The following is a 17,120-nucleotide window of genomic DNA, read 5'->3' on the forward strand; positions in this document are numbered from 1 at the left end:
GCAAGCCTCGGTGTTGCTCCTGCGCCTCGCTCAGCCAGCGAGCGGGAACCGGTCTGTATGTGGGATCCAAACCCTCGGACGGGAGCGCCGCCGCGCTTCCCAAGCGGCGCACTATCCAGTGCGCCACCGGGCCGGCCCCAGAATATGATACCTTTGGAGCTAGCTGAGTTACAGTGAGCTTCGTTCGCATACCCAGGTGTTTGGACTTTGTTCTCAGGCACTGAGGAAAACAAGAGGATCAAGCGTGTGTTTTAGAATGATTACTGTAGCAACTTATAGCGACCAAAGTAGGGTGAGATTTGTAGGCTGAGAGGCCTGAAGAGATGCTTAGGCTATTAAATACAGAAACATGGTTACTTTGGTTGAGAGGTGATTAATTTGATTATTGATGGCCTTGTATTTTTAATTTTATCCTTTTGCTTTTACTAGGTGGATAAATATTTGAAGGAAATTCTTCAAGATCTGGTTAAGAACCTTACCAGCAATATGTGGCGAGTTCGAGAATCCAGGTACCCTTTCTGGAAATAGAAGACTGGTCAAATAAAACTGAATTTTTTTCCTTCAGATTTCCAAGTTTTATACTTCGTGCTAACTTAAAACGACTGAAAAGCATGTTTCCAGTCAGCTAAATAAGACAGTTATTTTTCTTTAATTATTTAAACTCTGGTTGATGGTTTTTCTAAGTTGTTTTAGTTTATATAAATGTGATATTAGCAAAGCTGAAGATCACTTGTTGAATTGGTAGACACCAAAGATATGACTTTGTAGTGTAGCATTTATTTATATATATAATTTATATTCATTCAGTGCCAAATATGTGCTTGGCAGTGTGCTAGGCTTGGGAACACAATAAGTAAAAAATGATGTATCATGTCAAAGGGATTGTATTCTCGTTGTGGGAAACAAACATTTGATGATTGTAAATGCTATATTTGTGGTATATTTGAGGTACCAAGAGAGAATAGTCATTACTGTCTTGGGGTGAGGGGGTTAGGACTGGAATTATAGGTGAAATTTATATTCTTATTTAGTGTAAGTGTTTCATAGTAAAATATTCAGCTTTCTTGATGACACATTTGAAACCAAATTGTTTGTTTTCAGCTGTTTGGCTTTGAATGATTTGCTGAGAGGAAGACCCTTAGATGACATCATTGATAAACTTCCAGAAATTTGGGAAACGCTTTTTAGAGTGCAAGATGACATCAAGGTATTACAGAAATAAATATGCATTTATTTATAGAAAAGCTTAAACAGGAAATGTTAAAATATGTATGTTATATATTTCAAAATTCTGTGTCCATACAATTTTAAGAGACCACGGTTTTCTACCAGAGTTTCAGTCTTGATGCATCTGTGAAGTGCAGGGTTGGGTATGTTTAAAATCTAAATTGAATTGTCTTAGGAAAAAAGGTGTCCACATCCTGACTTACTTTCGGTAGAGTTCTCATGATGCTATTGTGTTAGGGACAGATAACAGTTTTGTAAAGTACATAATAACTCTACTTTTATAAGTTTCATAAATTGTGTTGGTCATTCCCAAATAATATGACCCATTCCCTTGAATTTTTCTGGGCAATCTAAATTGTAGGTATTTTGATATCTTACCATTAAAATTACTCACTTCAGTTTTGCCTTTCTTTTTGCTTTGTTACAGATTTTTATGTCTTTCAGAATTCTTACATATATTTGCTTTTATAATACATTTAGTTTCTGAACTGTTTAATACATAATAGCCAAATAGCAAAATATTTGTAAGGTCAAAGTAGGTAATACCTAATGTTTGAAAATTAATAATATGGCATTGTAATATGTTTCTTGATGGGCAAACAGCCTAATGAGATTTTTTTTTTTAACCTGATATTCAAAGTAGGGTTTTTCACTAATCTGTGTGGACTATAAGGCAGTTAAATGCATATTGTGGAGTAGATGAGAATGAAACTCTCTAACTTGTATGATATCAAACTTTTTCATTTTTAGGAATCTGTACGAAAAGCAGCAGAACTAGCTCTGAAGACTCTGAGCAAGGTGAAAACTCTTATCTTACATTAGGGATGGATGGGGGCAGGGCTCTGTGTGACTGAGACAATAGTGATTTATTTTTTGTCATATGAAATTACATTTAGTTGCAGTGTAATTGGCTTTGTGTTATAGTTTACTACTCCTATAGTGAATGAGAAAGTGGGTGCTGTAGCACTGGATATTAGTATCTTGAGCAAAGTATACCTTTCGTCTCATTAAATGGTAAACTTAAGATAAAACTTTAACTTGACCCTGAGGAACACATTATTCACTTAGATCAAGCAACATCTATCAATTCTCTTACTATTGCCATATTTATGTGTAAATCTACCTTTCATATTTATGAGGTTGGCAAGCTTTCTGAAACTAAATAGTCTCCCACTTAAACTTGATTTTGTGATATATTGGGGACTTCTACATTCTAGTTGCACAAACCTTGCCATAGGCCATATTATTAGTAAGTAGTAAAACTAGATTTTAAATCCTGGTGTGTCTCATTCCAGATTTGTGTTTTTGACCACTATATTGTGCTGCCACCCAAAATTATTGATGATAATGATGATGATACCTTAAACCTTATTTATAGTGCTTTCTTAAATGTTTTCTCATTTCATCTTTATCTCTTTTGTTCCCCATTTCACAAATTAAAAGACCAAAGCTTAGAGAGTAAAATGCAGACCTAAGACTCAATCCCAGATCTCATTCCTCTTTCTCTCCCCATGGTGTCATACAAAGAAGATTCACTTACTCTTTTCTATGGATATGTGAAGTAGAAAGTATTTTGTCAGATGAATGCTTTATTGGATTCAAGGCCAGTTTCACTAATGTCCGTGTTCTTTGTATGTGAGGTTTGTGTGAAAATGTGTGACCCTGCCAAAGGAGCAGCTGGCCAGAGAACCATCGCTGTCCTTCTGCCTTGTCTTCTGGACAAAGGAATGATGAGTTCTGTGACGGAAGTTCGAGCCCTCAGGTGTGATCCGTTGATGAAATGAACGTTTTGGATTTGCTCAGTTCCTAGCCATTTAGTAGAAAGTTTGTTTCTTTAAATGTTAGATTCTTGAAAATATGGAGAAATAGGTTGAGGAAAATTCACTGAGGTGACTTTTGGGTCATTTGTGAGAAGTTGCAAATCAGAATGTTTCGCAGAAACATTTTCACGGGACCTTGTTTGTGACCAGCATTCTGAGTCAGGTGTCTTATTTATTATTGGCCTCTGCCCCCAGCAAATACATCTTCCTAGTATGTCACACATCCTCAGGAGCTTGTTTTTTGGTTGTAACACTTTGTAACATTTCACAGATTAAGGTAAACTGTTTACCACCTGCAACAGTGAAATATTAAACAAAATGTACTTGCATGTTTAGATATATATGGCTATTTTAAGTTAAAATCAACAGTGTAGGGCCGGCCCGGTGGCGCACTGCTATAGTGCGCCACTTGGGAGCGCGGTGGCGCTCTCGCCGAGGGTTCGGATCCCACATACAGACCGGCCGCTCACTGGCTGAGCGAGGTGCAGGCGCAACACTGAGGGTTGCGATCCCGTTGCCGGTCCCGGTCCGGTACGGGCGCGACACTGAGGGTTGTGATCCGTTGCCGGTCACGAAAAAAGACAAAAAGGAAAAAAAAAATAAAATAAAATCAACAGTGTAGGATTCTAGTTTGTATTTTTCTTTTTTTAGCTAGAATGCTATCTAGGAACTTTGTTTCATTTTTATTTCACTCTTAAAACTGGAACAAATTAATAGTACAAACAGTATTTCACAGTAACTAAATAGTTGATGAGGTTATAACACCAAGATAAAGGGTTCAGATCTCCACACTGGCCATTTGCCCACCCCCCACCAAAAGAAAAAGTTGATGAGGGAAGGTTTGTTTTAGGATGACTCACCTAATAAATGCAAAAGCACGATAAAATTATAATATCACTGTTTTGCTGTGTAAAATTATTTATGTAGTGATTGTTAGTGGCTCCTAAGTTCAATTAGTGAGAGATTGTTGGAAAGCTATATAATGGTTCAGGCCAACCAAACCTGAACCCACTGATCACTCTTCTTCTTTTTTTTTTTTAATTTATTTTTGTGAGGTACAATGTATTGTTTCAATACATGTGTATGCTGCAAAATGCCACTGATCACTCTTAACAGCACAGAAAGACAACCAGATATTATGTGCACCCTGATGTGATGGAATAGAACAAATACAGCTATGACAGATTCTTGTTTTTTTTTTTTGTTTTTTTTTTTCCTTTTTTCGTGACCGGCAACGGGATCGCAACCCTCGGTGTTGCGCCCGCACCGCACCCAACCAGTGAGTGGACTGGTCTCTATATGGGATTCGAACCCTCGGCGGGAGTGCAGCGCCCTCTACCGAGTGTGCCACCGGGCCGGCCCCAGATTCTTGTTTTTTTTTTTTAAAAAAGTGGAACCTGAACTTGATTTAGCCTGTAGATCTGTACAGGGGACAGAGGAACATGTTCAATGATACAAGTAGAATACAATGAATGAGGACAAATAAATGAGAAAAAAGGAGGAGAGAGGGGACTGTTAAAAAAGGTTTGAGAAATGTAGTAAATTGTCACGTGGTTGAACTCTGGGTCGTGATTCCAACCAATGAATGAACTGTTAAATTTGTGAAACAGGGAAATTTGAATATTAGTTGATATGAAAAAAGTTATTAATATTTTTAAAACGTGAAAATATTATGATTATGGTAGAGTTTTTATCTCTTGGAGATATGTACTGAAGTTTAGTTATGGGGATGCAAAAAAAGTATGCCTGTGTATATAGAGGAGGTAGAAATGAAACAAAATTGCTCAAATTTTGCTTATTGTTGAACTGGGTGGAAAATATAGGAAATTTAATTTATCATTCTCTCTGCTTCATTTATGGTTCTCTCCATTTTCATATATGCTTGAAAATTTCTATGATTAAAAAAAAATAGTACCAAGACCAGGCTCTGTAACTATGTAGGTGTATGCCTCAGTGCAGTAAACTGCAGAACATCCTCATGATTAGATTTGTAGGGCTTTTTTTGTTAAAAAGACTCAGGAATTGTGTTCTGTGTATCTGTAGCATTAACACCCTTGTGAAGATCAGCAAAAGTGCAGGAGCCATGTTGAAACCACATGCACCAAAACTCATCCCAGCTCTGCTGGAGTCCTTAAGTGTACTGGAGCCCCAAGTTCTCAATTATTTGAGCCTTCGGGCCACGGACCAAGAAAAGGTGAGTTGATAGCACAGGCATATTGGTAAATATCTTGAAGGAAGAGCCTTGTTAACATGCTGAGGTCTATCTGAATAATCCTTCCAGTGTCCATAGACAAATTCCATGACTTGAATATTTTCACCACTCTTACAACAACTCCACCCCTGTGACCATATACAATCTTTTTTAATTTTTCTGGAGGGGGGCTGTCAGCTCATACACTGCTTTGTGAATTGGATGAAAAGTGATACCTCCATTCAAAAAATGTGTTAATATTTGTTTAATATAGTTTTTTGTACATGTTTATTTTTTTAGGGATTGGGTCTACACTTTCAGAGTCCTTCAGTGGACCTTCCCCTGCCCTACAAGTGCAGAGGATTTGTATGTAGACTCTGGCATAGTCCAAAATCGTCCTGCTTTCCAGTTACACTGTAGTCATGTAGTCCCTGATCAGAATCATTTTTTAAAAATTGCAGATGAAATACATTTATTGTGTAAAATTAAAACAAAACAGAAGGGTAGAAAGTAGTCAGTCCCCTAGTGGGTCACCTCTTCCCTGCCACCAGTGTCAATCCCTGAGGAGTACCCAGTGGCACCAGTTTCTTATGCCTTTTTAAAAATTCTTTTGTAGTCATAGGCTATAAAACCAAACAAACATACTAGTTTTAAAAATAGTGTCACGCTGTGAATCTTGTTCTGCAGCTTGGGTTCTTTAAATTGTCAATATAGCATGTCTACATATAGGTTTAGCTCATTCTTTTTAATGCATGTATTGTACAAGTGAGGTGATTTTGAATTCTTGTAGGTGAGGTTTTGCAACATCAAAGGTTACAATTTTTTTCTCCACACCTTTGCCAACATTGAATAACAGAACATCCGTCTGATAAGCAAAATCTCACTATTCTGATTTGCACTTTCCTTTTACTAGTATCGTCCATCGTCTTCATATTTTATTAGCCATTTCTGTTCGTTCTGTGAATTGTGTTTTTATTCCATGCTTATTTTTTACATGGCTGTTTTATTTTTTTGCATTTTTTTTTTTTGTTTATTAGGACAATTAAACCCTTGTTATATATAATGACGGGTGTTCACCATTTGATTTTTAACTTGCCTAAATTTTGTAATACCTTACTCTCTTCTCCCTTTGCCTCTAATATTGCTCTTTCTTCTCCGTTCATTGTACTTTCCTCTTTCTGCAGTAGACTTGCTCCTTCCTGGGTTTCCATAGGATGTTTACTAGGTGTTGAGACTTAGGAAACATAAATTCTGGTTCAAACTTTGCAGCCCTAGGCAAGTCACTTCTGTATGCCTCACTTCTCTCGTTTATTGTGTTTGGATAGCATTAACCTCTCCTCCAACATAGTTGTTAGACTAAAATATATTGTAACTATGAAGGCTAATTACAGAATTAAATTAGACACAATTTTTAAAAATTCTTAGATAAAAATTTACTTGGTCTCTTCCTTTATTTAGTGGTTGGAGAACCTGAGGCTAGAGAAGGCGGGGTGACTTGCTCAGAGCCAAACTATGTTAATTTTTAACTGCAGTTAATTTCTGACCGTGGTCTCAATTTCTCAACTGTAGTAAGTGATGAGATGCTTCCTCTATAGGTAAATTGTTGAGGGTAGGTCAAGTGAAATTAGAGTGAGACTTAGGTTTGACCTTGTTTATCTACCGATAGTTTGAAAGTAAAGCTCTTTTATTGTAGTGTGTGTGGGTTATTCCTAATTCATTGAATATCCTGAGTGACTTGAATTTGTGTTCTTCAGGCTGCGATGGATAGTGCTCGACTCAGTGCTGCCAAGTCCTCTCCCATGATGGAAACAATCAACATGGTGAGTGTCTATGTAAAATGAGAAAGGTTGTTTGTTTGCTTACCTAAAAGCATAATTCTTTAGTCTTCAGGCTACATTAAATGAAGTAGAGATTTAAAGGATGAGTCAAGCAGCTATTGTGACTCCAGAGTTTTCTTAGTATTGTTCTTTTTTCTTCTTTTATATTACTAAGTGGAATAAATAATTTTTCAAATACTAGACTCAGTCCATTTTGTGTTACAAGGGATGATAACATTAAAAGATCTCTATAAATCTGTATCTATATATCTTTTGGTCCACCTATTTAGAAAGGTTCAAATCTTTGCCTCTGCCTGAGGCAGAAATCTTTGGGAGAAACTAGGAAGTTGTAAGCTGAAAGTATTCAGTGAAGTAGGTGATGTAAAGGTAGGTGAAGAGAATTGAGCCATGGTGTGATATGTTGTTTCATAGGAAAGAATTTGAAGTAAAGAGCTGCTTGGCATTCTGGGGTTCTGATTTCTTAGGTCCATAGAATCTTGGTAAAGTCAGCTCTGCTGTGCGTATCCCGTGGTGGTTAACTAAGCTTGTGTGTTACTGGAAATTGTTTTGCCAAGCAGATCACAAAGTCATACAATATAAGTAGATATTTTTTAGTGCCCACCGGGGGACTGCCACCAAAATTTTTTTATATAAGGAAGTAATATCCTAGTTGGATTATTGGGAGAAGATGAAATTTAAAGAAATAGGAACAGTTAGCACATACCATTCAGGTATGTTCTTTAATAATAGAATGTATGTCATTGCATTTTCAAAAATAAATTCTCCTACACTTTGCTGTTGTTTATCTAAGAAGTTGATGTGTTAGAGGTGGTTCGGTAGGGTAAGTCCACTAATGAAGGTCAGTTTTAGTCTTTTTATGTTAGATTTTTACATTTAGTTTTTTTACATTAAACATGGATTGATAAAGAGGAAATAGGCCCAAAAGAGATCATTTATTATTTGTTAATCATTAGTCATCTCTCAGTATCCTCGAGGGATTGGTTCCAGACCTTTACATATACCAACATCTGTGGTTGTTATTTTTTTTTCCTGAATATTTTTGATCTGTGGTTGGTTGAATCTGTGGATATGGAACCTGTGGATTCAAACAGCTGACTGTATTTTCTCCTTTAATGAATTGATGTTTTTTAAAATTATTTTTGTTTTGTTTATAATGTTGAACCATTGATCAATGTTTGTCTGTAGTACAATAGTGGTTTTAACATTGAAATCAGAGCAAAATCAAACTGCAATTTTTCAATTTCATGTCAAATCCCATGGGTATATATTTGACCTAGGCTGTTTTTAATTGAAGATGTGATACTGATTTAATTATTTGCTAAGGTTTACCCTTATATTTATTCTTTTTCAAAAGTGCCTGCAATATCTTGATGTGTCGGTGCTGGGTGAGCTAGTTCCTAGATTATGTGAACTGATCAGAAGTGGTGTAGGTCTTGGAACTAAGGTAAGAGTATTTTTCACAAGAGGAAGTATGCATCTTCATTAGTTTTAGCCACAAAAATATACCAGCTGTCATATTTGAAATTCAGATGCTTTCATGAAACATAATACTGTGTATTAGCCATTTTGTTTCTGAGGTTGCACTTATAACTTAAAGCGTAACTGATTCAGGAAATAAAACAATGTAACTTATTCAGTAAATATTGACTTACTTTTATTTTTTTTTTGGTCTTTTGTCTTTTTCTGTGTCCGGCAACGGATCGCAACCCTCAGTGTTGCCCCCGTACCGGACCGGGGACCGGCAATGGGATCGCAACCCTCGGTGTTGCCCCCGTACCGGACCGGGGACCGGCAATGGGATCGCAACCCTCGGTGTTGCCCCCGTACCGGACCGGGGACCGGCAATGGGATCGCAACCCTCGGTGTTGCCCCCGTACCGGACCGGGGACCGGCAATGGGATCGCAACCCTCGGTGTTGCCCCCGTACCGGACCGGGGACCGGCAATGGGATCGCAACCCTCGGTGTTGCCCCCGTACCGGACCGGGGACCGGCAATGGGATCGCACCCCTCGGTGTTGCTCCCGCGCCTCGCTCAGCCAGTGAGCGGGAACCGGTCTGTATGTGGGATCCGAACCCTCGGGCGGGAGCGCCGCCGCGCTTCCCAAGCGGCGCACTATCCAGTGCGCCACCGGGCCGGCCCTTGACTTACATTTTTAGTGAAAAATTATTTCTGTTCGTTGGTTGCCACGTACATGCCTCTGGGTTCTCATTCATTATCATTTAATAGAATGATCACCTAGTCATCAGGGCATGATTGTTTTAGGTGATGATTAGCATTTTTCACAGAAGGATCAGCAGGTATATGGATTGAAAAATGTCTTCCCTTTCATGATCTTTCTAGGATCAGACCCATTTGCCCTTTAAAATAAACAACTCATTTTTTCTCATGGCAAAATTAACACTTGCTTGTATTTTAAAATTTTAGCATTTATAGGTCAGGAGAAAATTAAAAGTAAAAATCATACATAATTTTACCATTCAGAGATAACTGCTGTTAACATTTGGGAGTGTTTCCTTCCAGTCTCTTTTCTGTGCTCTTGTCTTCTACAGTGTCCTTTGTAATGGTCATATGGTACTCTATTGTATGAATGTAACATCATTTATTTTAATTCATCAAGGAATATCTGATTGGTTTTCAGTTGTTTTTTTTTTTTTTGTATTAAAGAAAGTACAGTGATGAATATCTTTGGATACATCTGAAGCTATTTCCTTTGGTTACATTTCTAGAACTGTAAATGTTAGCACAAGGATGGATAAGACAACAGAAGAAACTTCTGTTCTTCCAGAAGTTTGTGCCAGATTTATTTCTTACAGTGTCATCCATCTTTCTGCTGGATGTCTTGGAAAAAAAATCTCTGCATTACTAGTTTAAAATAAGAGTTTTCTTTTTTCTAGACTGAATCCTGTAGGTGCTATTGGCTTCTTGTATGTCATATCTTTAAACCTTTGGCACCTAGAGCAAATGCTTTTATAGAACATTGTGACTATCAAATTTAGACCTTTGCTTTTCTAATCCTGTAGGGAGGCTGTGCCAGTGTCATTGTGTCATTAACTACTCAGTGTCCCCAGGACCTGACACCCTACTCAGGTAAGTTTGTCAAATTGATGTGTTGTGATTTTTTGCATAGTCATGTCCTGTGTGACAGTGTTTTAAAAGGAAAAATAATGATTATTCAGACATGCTTGTGGTGCTGTCTGCTTTTTCTCATCTCAACCACCCTAACCCCCTCTCTCTTTATCTGCAGAAGGTGTAAGTTTTCTTAAGTTCAGCAAGTTCTCACTTTATAAGTGTTTGGTTATTTCTTAGTGGTATAAGGAGGTAAAAGTATCTGCCATTCTGTAGGACTTGTTTACCTTTATAGCTAATTTTATATCAGCATTTTTCTCTTTTTAGACTGGCTCTTAGATGGGGCTAGTGAACCTTATGTACTTGGGTCTTAGTTTTGCAACTTTCCCCACAATATTCTATTGTTTGTTTGTTTGTTTTTTCCTTTTTGTCTTTTTTCGTGACTGGCAATGGATTGCAACCCTCAGTGTCGCGCCCATACCGGACCGGGATCGGCAACGGGATCGCAACCCTTGGTGTTGCGCCCGCACCTCGCTCAGCCAGTGAGCGGCCGGTCTGTATTTGGGATCCGAACCCTAGGCGGGAGCGCCGCCGCGCTCCCAAGCGGCGCACTGTAGCAGTGCGCCACCGGGCCAGCCCCCCCACAATATTCTATACACAAGTTAATTTTAAATTTTGTATCAGGCAACAGGAAGCAAAATGGATAGTACAGATATATCATTCAAGGGACTTAAACTACTATGGAGCAAATCGGATATTAAGTGCAGGGATACATTTGTTTTGGTCTTGGGAACAGAGCAGAACATTTGGTCAACCAAGTATCAGATTTTTTTCACTTTATTTTTGGTAGGTAAACTTATGAGTGCTTTGCTTAGTGGCCTGACAGATCGGAACAGTGTGATTCAGAAATCCTGTGCATTCGCCATGGGCCATTTAGTTCGGGTGAGTTGAAATTCTTATTTAGTTAAATAAAACTTTTTAATACTTATAAAGAAGTGATTGGGATTTTTTTTTTCCCCCAGACCTCACGAGATAGCAGCACTGAAAAACTCCTACAGAAGCTGAGTGGCTGGTATATGGAAAAAGAAGGTACCTGTCTTTTCCTGTTTTATGTCATTTTTAATTTAGGTGTTAACAACCTAATAAAACAGTTCAACTTAGGTCTTATCCTTTGTGATTTTACGTGCTTTGCTAGAAACACTTCTAACTGATTTTTATCTATCTGTTTATTTTGTTGTGTTACAAGATGAGCGATAGTCTATTTGGATCAGTTACCCTTAAAAACATGAAGTCTTATAGAGATTTTGGTTTCTTCTGCTTCTCTTCAGAACCTATCTACAAGACCTCTTGTGCTTTGACTATTCATGCTATTGGACGATACAGCCCTGATGTATTGAAGAACCATGCCAAAGAAGTTTTGCCTTTGGCATTTCTAGGCATGCATGAAATTGCTGATGAGGAGAAATCTGAAAAAGAAGAATGTAACTTATGGACTGAAGTATGGCAGGAAAATGTACCTGGTTAGTAAACGGTGCCAATGAATTAGACTTGCTTCTTAGGAACCGCAGCTAGAAGTTTTTACTCACTCTCTTTATTCATAAACTCTTCTATGGTGACTTTCTGAGGACCTTAACAACATCTAAATTGCTAAGTTCTCAGGTTGACCCTCAGAGCTCTTTTCTTTTCTTTTCTTTTTCCATGTCCGGCAACGGATTGCAACCCTCAGTGTCGCCCCCGTACCGGACCGGGACCGGCAACGGGAACACAACCCTCGGTGTTGCCCCCGCGCCTCGCTCAGCCAGTGAGCGAGAACCGGTCTGTATGTGGGATCCGAACCCTCGGCGGGAGCGCAGCCGCGCTTCCCAAGCGGCGCACTAGCGCAGTGCGCCACCGGGCCGGCCCCCAGAGCTCTTTTCTTTACTCACTCATTGCTATGCATGTGAGAGAACCTAAACTCTGTGTAAACAAAGTAGAGCTTTATTTGTTTTAGTTGAGAATGTAATAGTGATTTTATGTTGCCTTAGAGTATGATTTTAGAGTATCGTTTCTCAAATGTGTTTGTTTTTTTTTAAACCTTGACTCATATTAATGGATGATGAGCATTTGCATGACACCTTCCTGTGGACACATCCAAGTTCATAAAGTCCTACCATTGTAAAAATAAGGTACACCACTACCCACTTTCTCTCACTTTGAGAGAATGGTGTGTTTTAACAATTGAGAATCACTGCTTTAGACTGATGGTCACTGACTTCTTTTTCAGACTTAGAAAAGAAAAATTAGTTAATTTTCTTGTCACTTAAAAGTTGTTTTAATTTTGCTTTTTATAACCTAGGTTCCTTTGGTGGCATTCGGTTATACCTGCAGGAGTTGATTACCATTACGCAAAAGGCTTTACAGTCTCAGTCCTGGAAAATGAAGGCACAGGGTGCAATTGCCATGGCATCAATTGCAAAACAAACCAGCTCCCTAGTACCTCCATATCTCGGAATGATACTGACTGCATTGCTACAAGGCCTGGCTGGAAGAACATGGGCAGGAAAGGTAAAGGAACCATTCATGCCCAGCTAAATTTAAAAAATTCTTAAAGGATTACAACTGCATCTTTCATTTTCCATAAAAATAATAATGTGTTTTGGTATGACTTCATATGGATTATTTTTGTGAGCCAGATTTCCTAGCTTTGCGTAAAACTTAGACTAAGTATAATATTTCATTTCAAATTATAACCCACAAGCCCTTGTTGAATAATGCATAGTAATGCTGGAGATTGATATATTTATCATATATTTAGCTTTCCAAGTTACATGTTAAAACAAATTGTCCCCATTTTGTACATGTTGGCCTCATGAATAGATCAGGATTGGGCATATGTGAAATTGAGTTGCAAGGTGAGCTGCTTCTAAATATGGGGCTGAAGATGCCCATCTTTGGGGACTTTGAATTAGTCCTTTTTTACACAAAGGCTGTAGTAGGTCATTTACAATGAACACTCAGTGGGGAACATGAGATGCAGCAACATGTAATGATCCACTTTATGTTGTAAATGTCAATAGTGGCCAATGCAGTATTGTAGAAGTAGTACTTGACTTTGAGTCAGACATAGTTCTAGTTCTGTGGTTGACACTCCTGTCTGTATGACCTTGTTCAAATCTGTTCTCTAGGCTTTTATAAAAGGGAGATGAAGATAATTATCTTGCATCCATGGTTTGGAGTAAAACTCGGTGGATGTGTTTGTTAAACAGTAAAGTGCATTAAAGATAATATGACTCTTGTTAATTTTTGTTGTTATAGTTATTAAATATTTCTGAGGCAATTGTGGTCATAGTGTAGAGAATGTAAATGACATGTTTGGGCTTAGTAGTCCCTTATCTTTTTAACTCCTTAGGAAGAATTGTTGAAAGCCATTGCCTGTGTGGTGACAGCTTGCAGGTAAATATTCTTTCAATGAAAATGCCATTTCTTTTTTTTTCCTCTTTAACAACCAATATTTACTGATACATGCTTTGCAAGGTTCTGTTGACAGGACCATCTTAGGTATTAATATGATACCTGTCTTTCAAAGGCTTATAAACTTATAGGGGAAAAAAGATATTTATATAAATATAATAATTCCAGAAAGACTGTGATAGAGTCATGAAAGAATTGCAAAGTAATTTAAGAGTTCAAGAAGAAAAACACTACTTCCTGCTGAATGGATCAAGATGGTATTATATCTCAAATGTTTTATAGAGTTGCAGATCAAAATAAAGAAAACATCTAATTTATTTCTTTACTCTTACACAGAATCTCTTCTAAACTCTCTCTGAAAGCAATTAATCTGCCCCATTTTATAATACCTACAAAGTAGAATTTTCTATCTTGATTTATCAAATCACGATTCAAAATTATTCTTCAGTAACCCTTAAAATAACTTTTTCTTTTTTTTTGAAAGTCAGGATAATTAGTATGTTAATCATTATAAAATGTAACCATTCTTTGTGACCCTTTACCAATTTCTCACTACCCCCCTCTCCCTTTCCCACCTCTAGTAACCACAGTTCTGTTCTTTTGAGAGTTCTATGTATTATTGTGACTGTTGTATCTTTCTTTTTTATTTATTTATTTTTTTTAGCTTCCACTTATGCATGAGGACATGTGGTATTTCTGTTTCTATGCCTGGTTTGTTTCACTTAACATAATTTTCTCCAACCTCATTCATGTTGCTATAAATGGCAGTATTTCATTCTTTTTTATGGCAGAGTAGTATTCCATTGTGTATATATACCACATTTTCCTTATCCAGTCATCCATCAGTGGACATTTAGGTTGGTTCCAACTCTTGGCTATTTTAAGTAGCGCTGTGATAAACATGGGAGTGCAGGTGTCCCTTCCACATGATGATTTCTATTCCTTTGGGTATATACCCAGCAGTGGGATTGCTGGATCATATGAAAATGCCATCTCTTAAACCTGAAAGCTGCAGCCTTTATTAACTGTTTTGATGTGTTTTTATGTATCCTGTAGTGCAGAGCTGGAAAAGTCTGTGCCTAACCAACCCAGCACAAATGAGATTCTTCAAGCTGTGCTGAAGGAGTGTTGCAAAGAGAATCTCAAATACAAGATAGTAGCAATCAGCTGTGCAGCTGAAGTCTTGAAGGCCACCAAAGAAGACAGATTCCAGGAGTTTTCTGACATTGTCATACCTCTCATCAAGAAGGTAAGGACCACCTGTATCCTCTTAGGTCTGGTTTATATTTGAAAAAAAAAAAAAGTAAAAGTTTTTTTGTGACTCCTATTAGTTTAGCTCCGAGTAGCAGAAAATCGCAAAATATCATGGCTTCAAACAAGAAATTTGTCTCTCACATAATAGTTGGGAACCTCACAAAGTCTTCAAGGATTCTGGCTCTTTAGAGCTTGCAGCTCTTCCATCTCTAGGGTGTGGCCAACATCCTTATGGTCCACAGTGTTCCAGGCAGGTGATGGCAGAGGAGATGAAGCAAGAATGAAGGATCCCAGTGGGCATGTCAGTTCTCTCTTAACGGGGAGTTCCTGAGAACTGCTGCATGCCACTTTCTGGATATCCCATTGGCCAGTACTTAGCCAAATTGCTACACCTGGCTGCAGGTGAGGCTAGAAAAGGTAGTCTTCATTCTGGGCATCCTTTTGCTCTCCATGGGAGAAGGGGAGAGTGGATTCTGTAGTGAATAAACAGTTTCTGTCATAATAAGCTTTGCCTTGCAAGCATGTGCAGAAGCCATCCGAGTCATCCTAGAGTTAAGACAAGGAGCTCAGTGTGTCATGTAGATTTCCTCTGCCATATACTGGGGGACTTAGTCAAAAAAAGACTTTGGTTTTATATGGAAAATGAAGTAGTTAATTTTAAAGATTGGGCACTGGTTCAAAGAGAAGGGTATAATTTACCTATTTATTTGTGAGACATGAAATATTTTAAATAGCATTCTTATTGTGTTGCTGCTAATTTTCAGTTGTTTTCTTTCAGTAATAAGGCTTTTTAAATGATTTCGGTTACATATGTAATGATAGCATATGGATTTGAGAGACTTGTATTTTAAATTGATCATATCATCAGCTAGTTGGATGAATTACTTCTCTTGGCTTTTTTTTCCCTATTAAGACAGAGTTTGGATTTAGATTATTATGGAGTTGTTTCCATCTTTAATTTTCTGATTCTAATGGGAGTCTTCTGTTATGCTCAAAATACTACATTACAGTATTTTTTTTTTCCACTTTTGTTTGCAGACTCCTTAAAAGAATATCCCAAATTTATTGGAAGTGTAGTATTCTTGTTACAAATAATTCATGGTAGACAAGTTAGTATATGATTATTGGTTAACATGTTCTACCCTGGTTCCCTCATTGCTTGGTAGTATACCTATAGGTTTGAAGAAGAAAATATTAAGTTTTGCTTTCCTTTTCTTTGTTATATCTTAGAACTCACTGGAAAGTGTTGGAGTCCGGACAAACAAAAATGAAGATGAGAATGAGAAGGAAAAGGAGCTGCAGCTGGAATCTTTGCTGGGTGCCTTTGAGAGCCTGGGCAAAGCCTGGCCCCGAAACGTGGAGACGCAGCGTAAGCACCAGAACCTGCATTTGAATAAGTGCTGTAACCAGAGGTTACTTAATGAGAGCAAAGATTTTCTGTATGACAAATTATAGGTATTATTTCCGTTAGAGCCTGATTGATTAATGATGAGAATTATCCCATATAAACTTTACTCCTACATTGGCAAATAATCTTATTGATCATTAGCAAATAATCTTATTGCTGTAAGAAAGTACTACAGATTGGGTGCCTAAACAACAGAAATTTATTTTCCTGCAGTTCTGGAGGGTATAAATCCGAGATCAAGGTATAGGAAGGGTTGGTTTCTTCTGAGACCTCTCTCCTTGACTTGTGAATGGTCGTCTTCTCCCTGTGTCTTCACATGGTCTTCTCCCTAAGTTTCTGTGTCCGAATATCTGCTTCTTATAAGGACACCAGACATATTGGATTAGGGCTCACCCATATGACCTTGTTAAAGACCCACTCTTCTAATACAGTTATGTGTATAGGTACTGAGGGTTAGGACTTCAACATAGGAATTTGGGGAGACACAGTTTAGCCCATAAGAATCATTATACATTTTATGTAGATAGACTATAAAAAGGGTTCTGTTGGGCCGGCCCGGTGGCGCACTGGATGGTGCGCTGCTTGGGAAGCGCGGCGGCGCTCCCGCCCAAGGGTTCGGATCCCACATACAGACCGGTTCCCGCTCACTGGTTGAGCGAGGCGCGGGAGCAACACCGAGGGTTGCAGTCCCGTTGCCGGTCCCCGGTCTGGTACGGGGGCAACACTGAGGGTTGCGATCCGTTGCCGGACACGGAAAAAAGACAAAAGACAAAAAAAAAAAAAAAAAAAAAGGGTTCTTTTTCTCTTTTTTATTATCATAGTTCTTTTCTGAGTAATCCAAAATATTTATTACTGGGGTCTCTTC

General features: G+C 38.2%; 1 protein-coding gene across 1 annotated transcript in view; it reads left to right on the forward strand.

The window, feature by feature from the left end:
* Positions 1 to 17,120, forward strand: part of KIAA0368 (KIAA0368 ortholog) — a 106,812-nt gene that overhangs the window by 82,109 nt on the left and 7,583 nt on the right. The window contains exons 28-42 of the mRNA XM_008583905.1: positions 430 to 509; positions 1,102 to 1,207; positions 1,978 to 2,025; positions 2,868 to 2,989; positions 5,091 to 5,241; positions 6,993 to 7,058; positions 8,431 to 8,520; positions 10,098 to 10,164; positions 10,994 to 11,085; positions 11,166 to 11,232; positions 11,472 to 11,663; positions 12,479 to 12,687; positions 13,532 to 13,575; positions 14,650 to 14,842; positions 16,078 to 16,216. Of these exons, the coding sequence (XP_008582127.1) occupies positions 430 to 509; positions 1,102 to 1,207; positions 1,978 to 2,025; positions 2,868 to 2,989; positions 5,091 to 5,241; positions 6,993 to 7,058; positions 8,431 to 8,520; positions 10,098 to 10,164; positions 10,994 to 11,085; positions 11,166 to 11,232; positions 11,472 to 11,663; positions 12,479 to 12,687; positions 13,532 to 13,575; positions 14,650 to 14,842; positions 16,078 to 16,216 (1,666 nt within the window). The remainder of the gene's footprint in view (positions 1 to 429; positions 510 to 1,101; positions 1,208 to 1,977; positions 2,026 to 2,867; positions 2,990 to 5,090; positions 5,242 to 6,992; positions 7,059 to 8,430; positions 8,521 to 10,097; positions 10,165 to 10,993; positions 11,086 to 11,165; positions 11,233 to 11,471; positions 11,664 to 12,478; positions 12,688 to 13,531; positions 13,576 to 14,649; positions 14,843 to 16,077; positions 16,217 to 17,120) is intronic.

This window comes from Galeopterus variegatus, unplaced genomic scaffold, assembly GCF_000696425.1.
Source record: "Galeopterus variegatus unplaced genomic scaffold, G_variegatus-3.0.2 Scaffold3077, whole genome shotgun sequence".
NCBI classification, from domain to species: domain Eukaryota; kingdom Metazoa; phylum Chordata; class Mammalia; order Dermoptera; family Cynocephalidae; genus Galeopterus; species Galeopterus variegatus.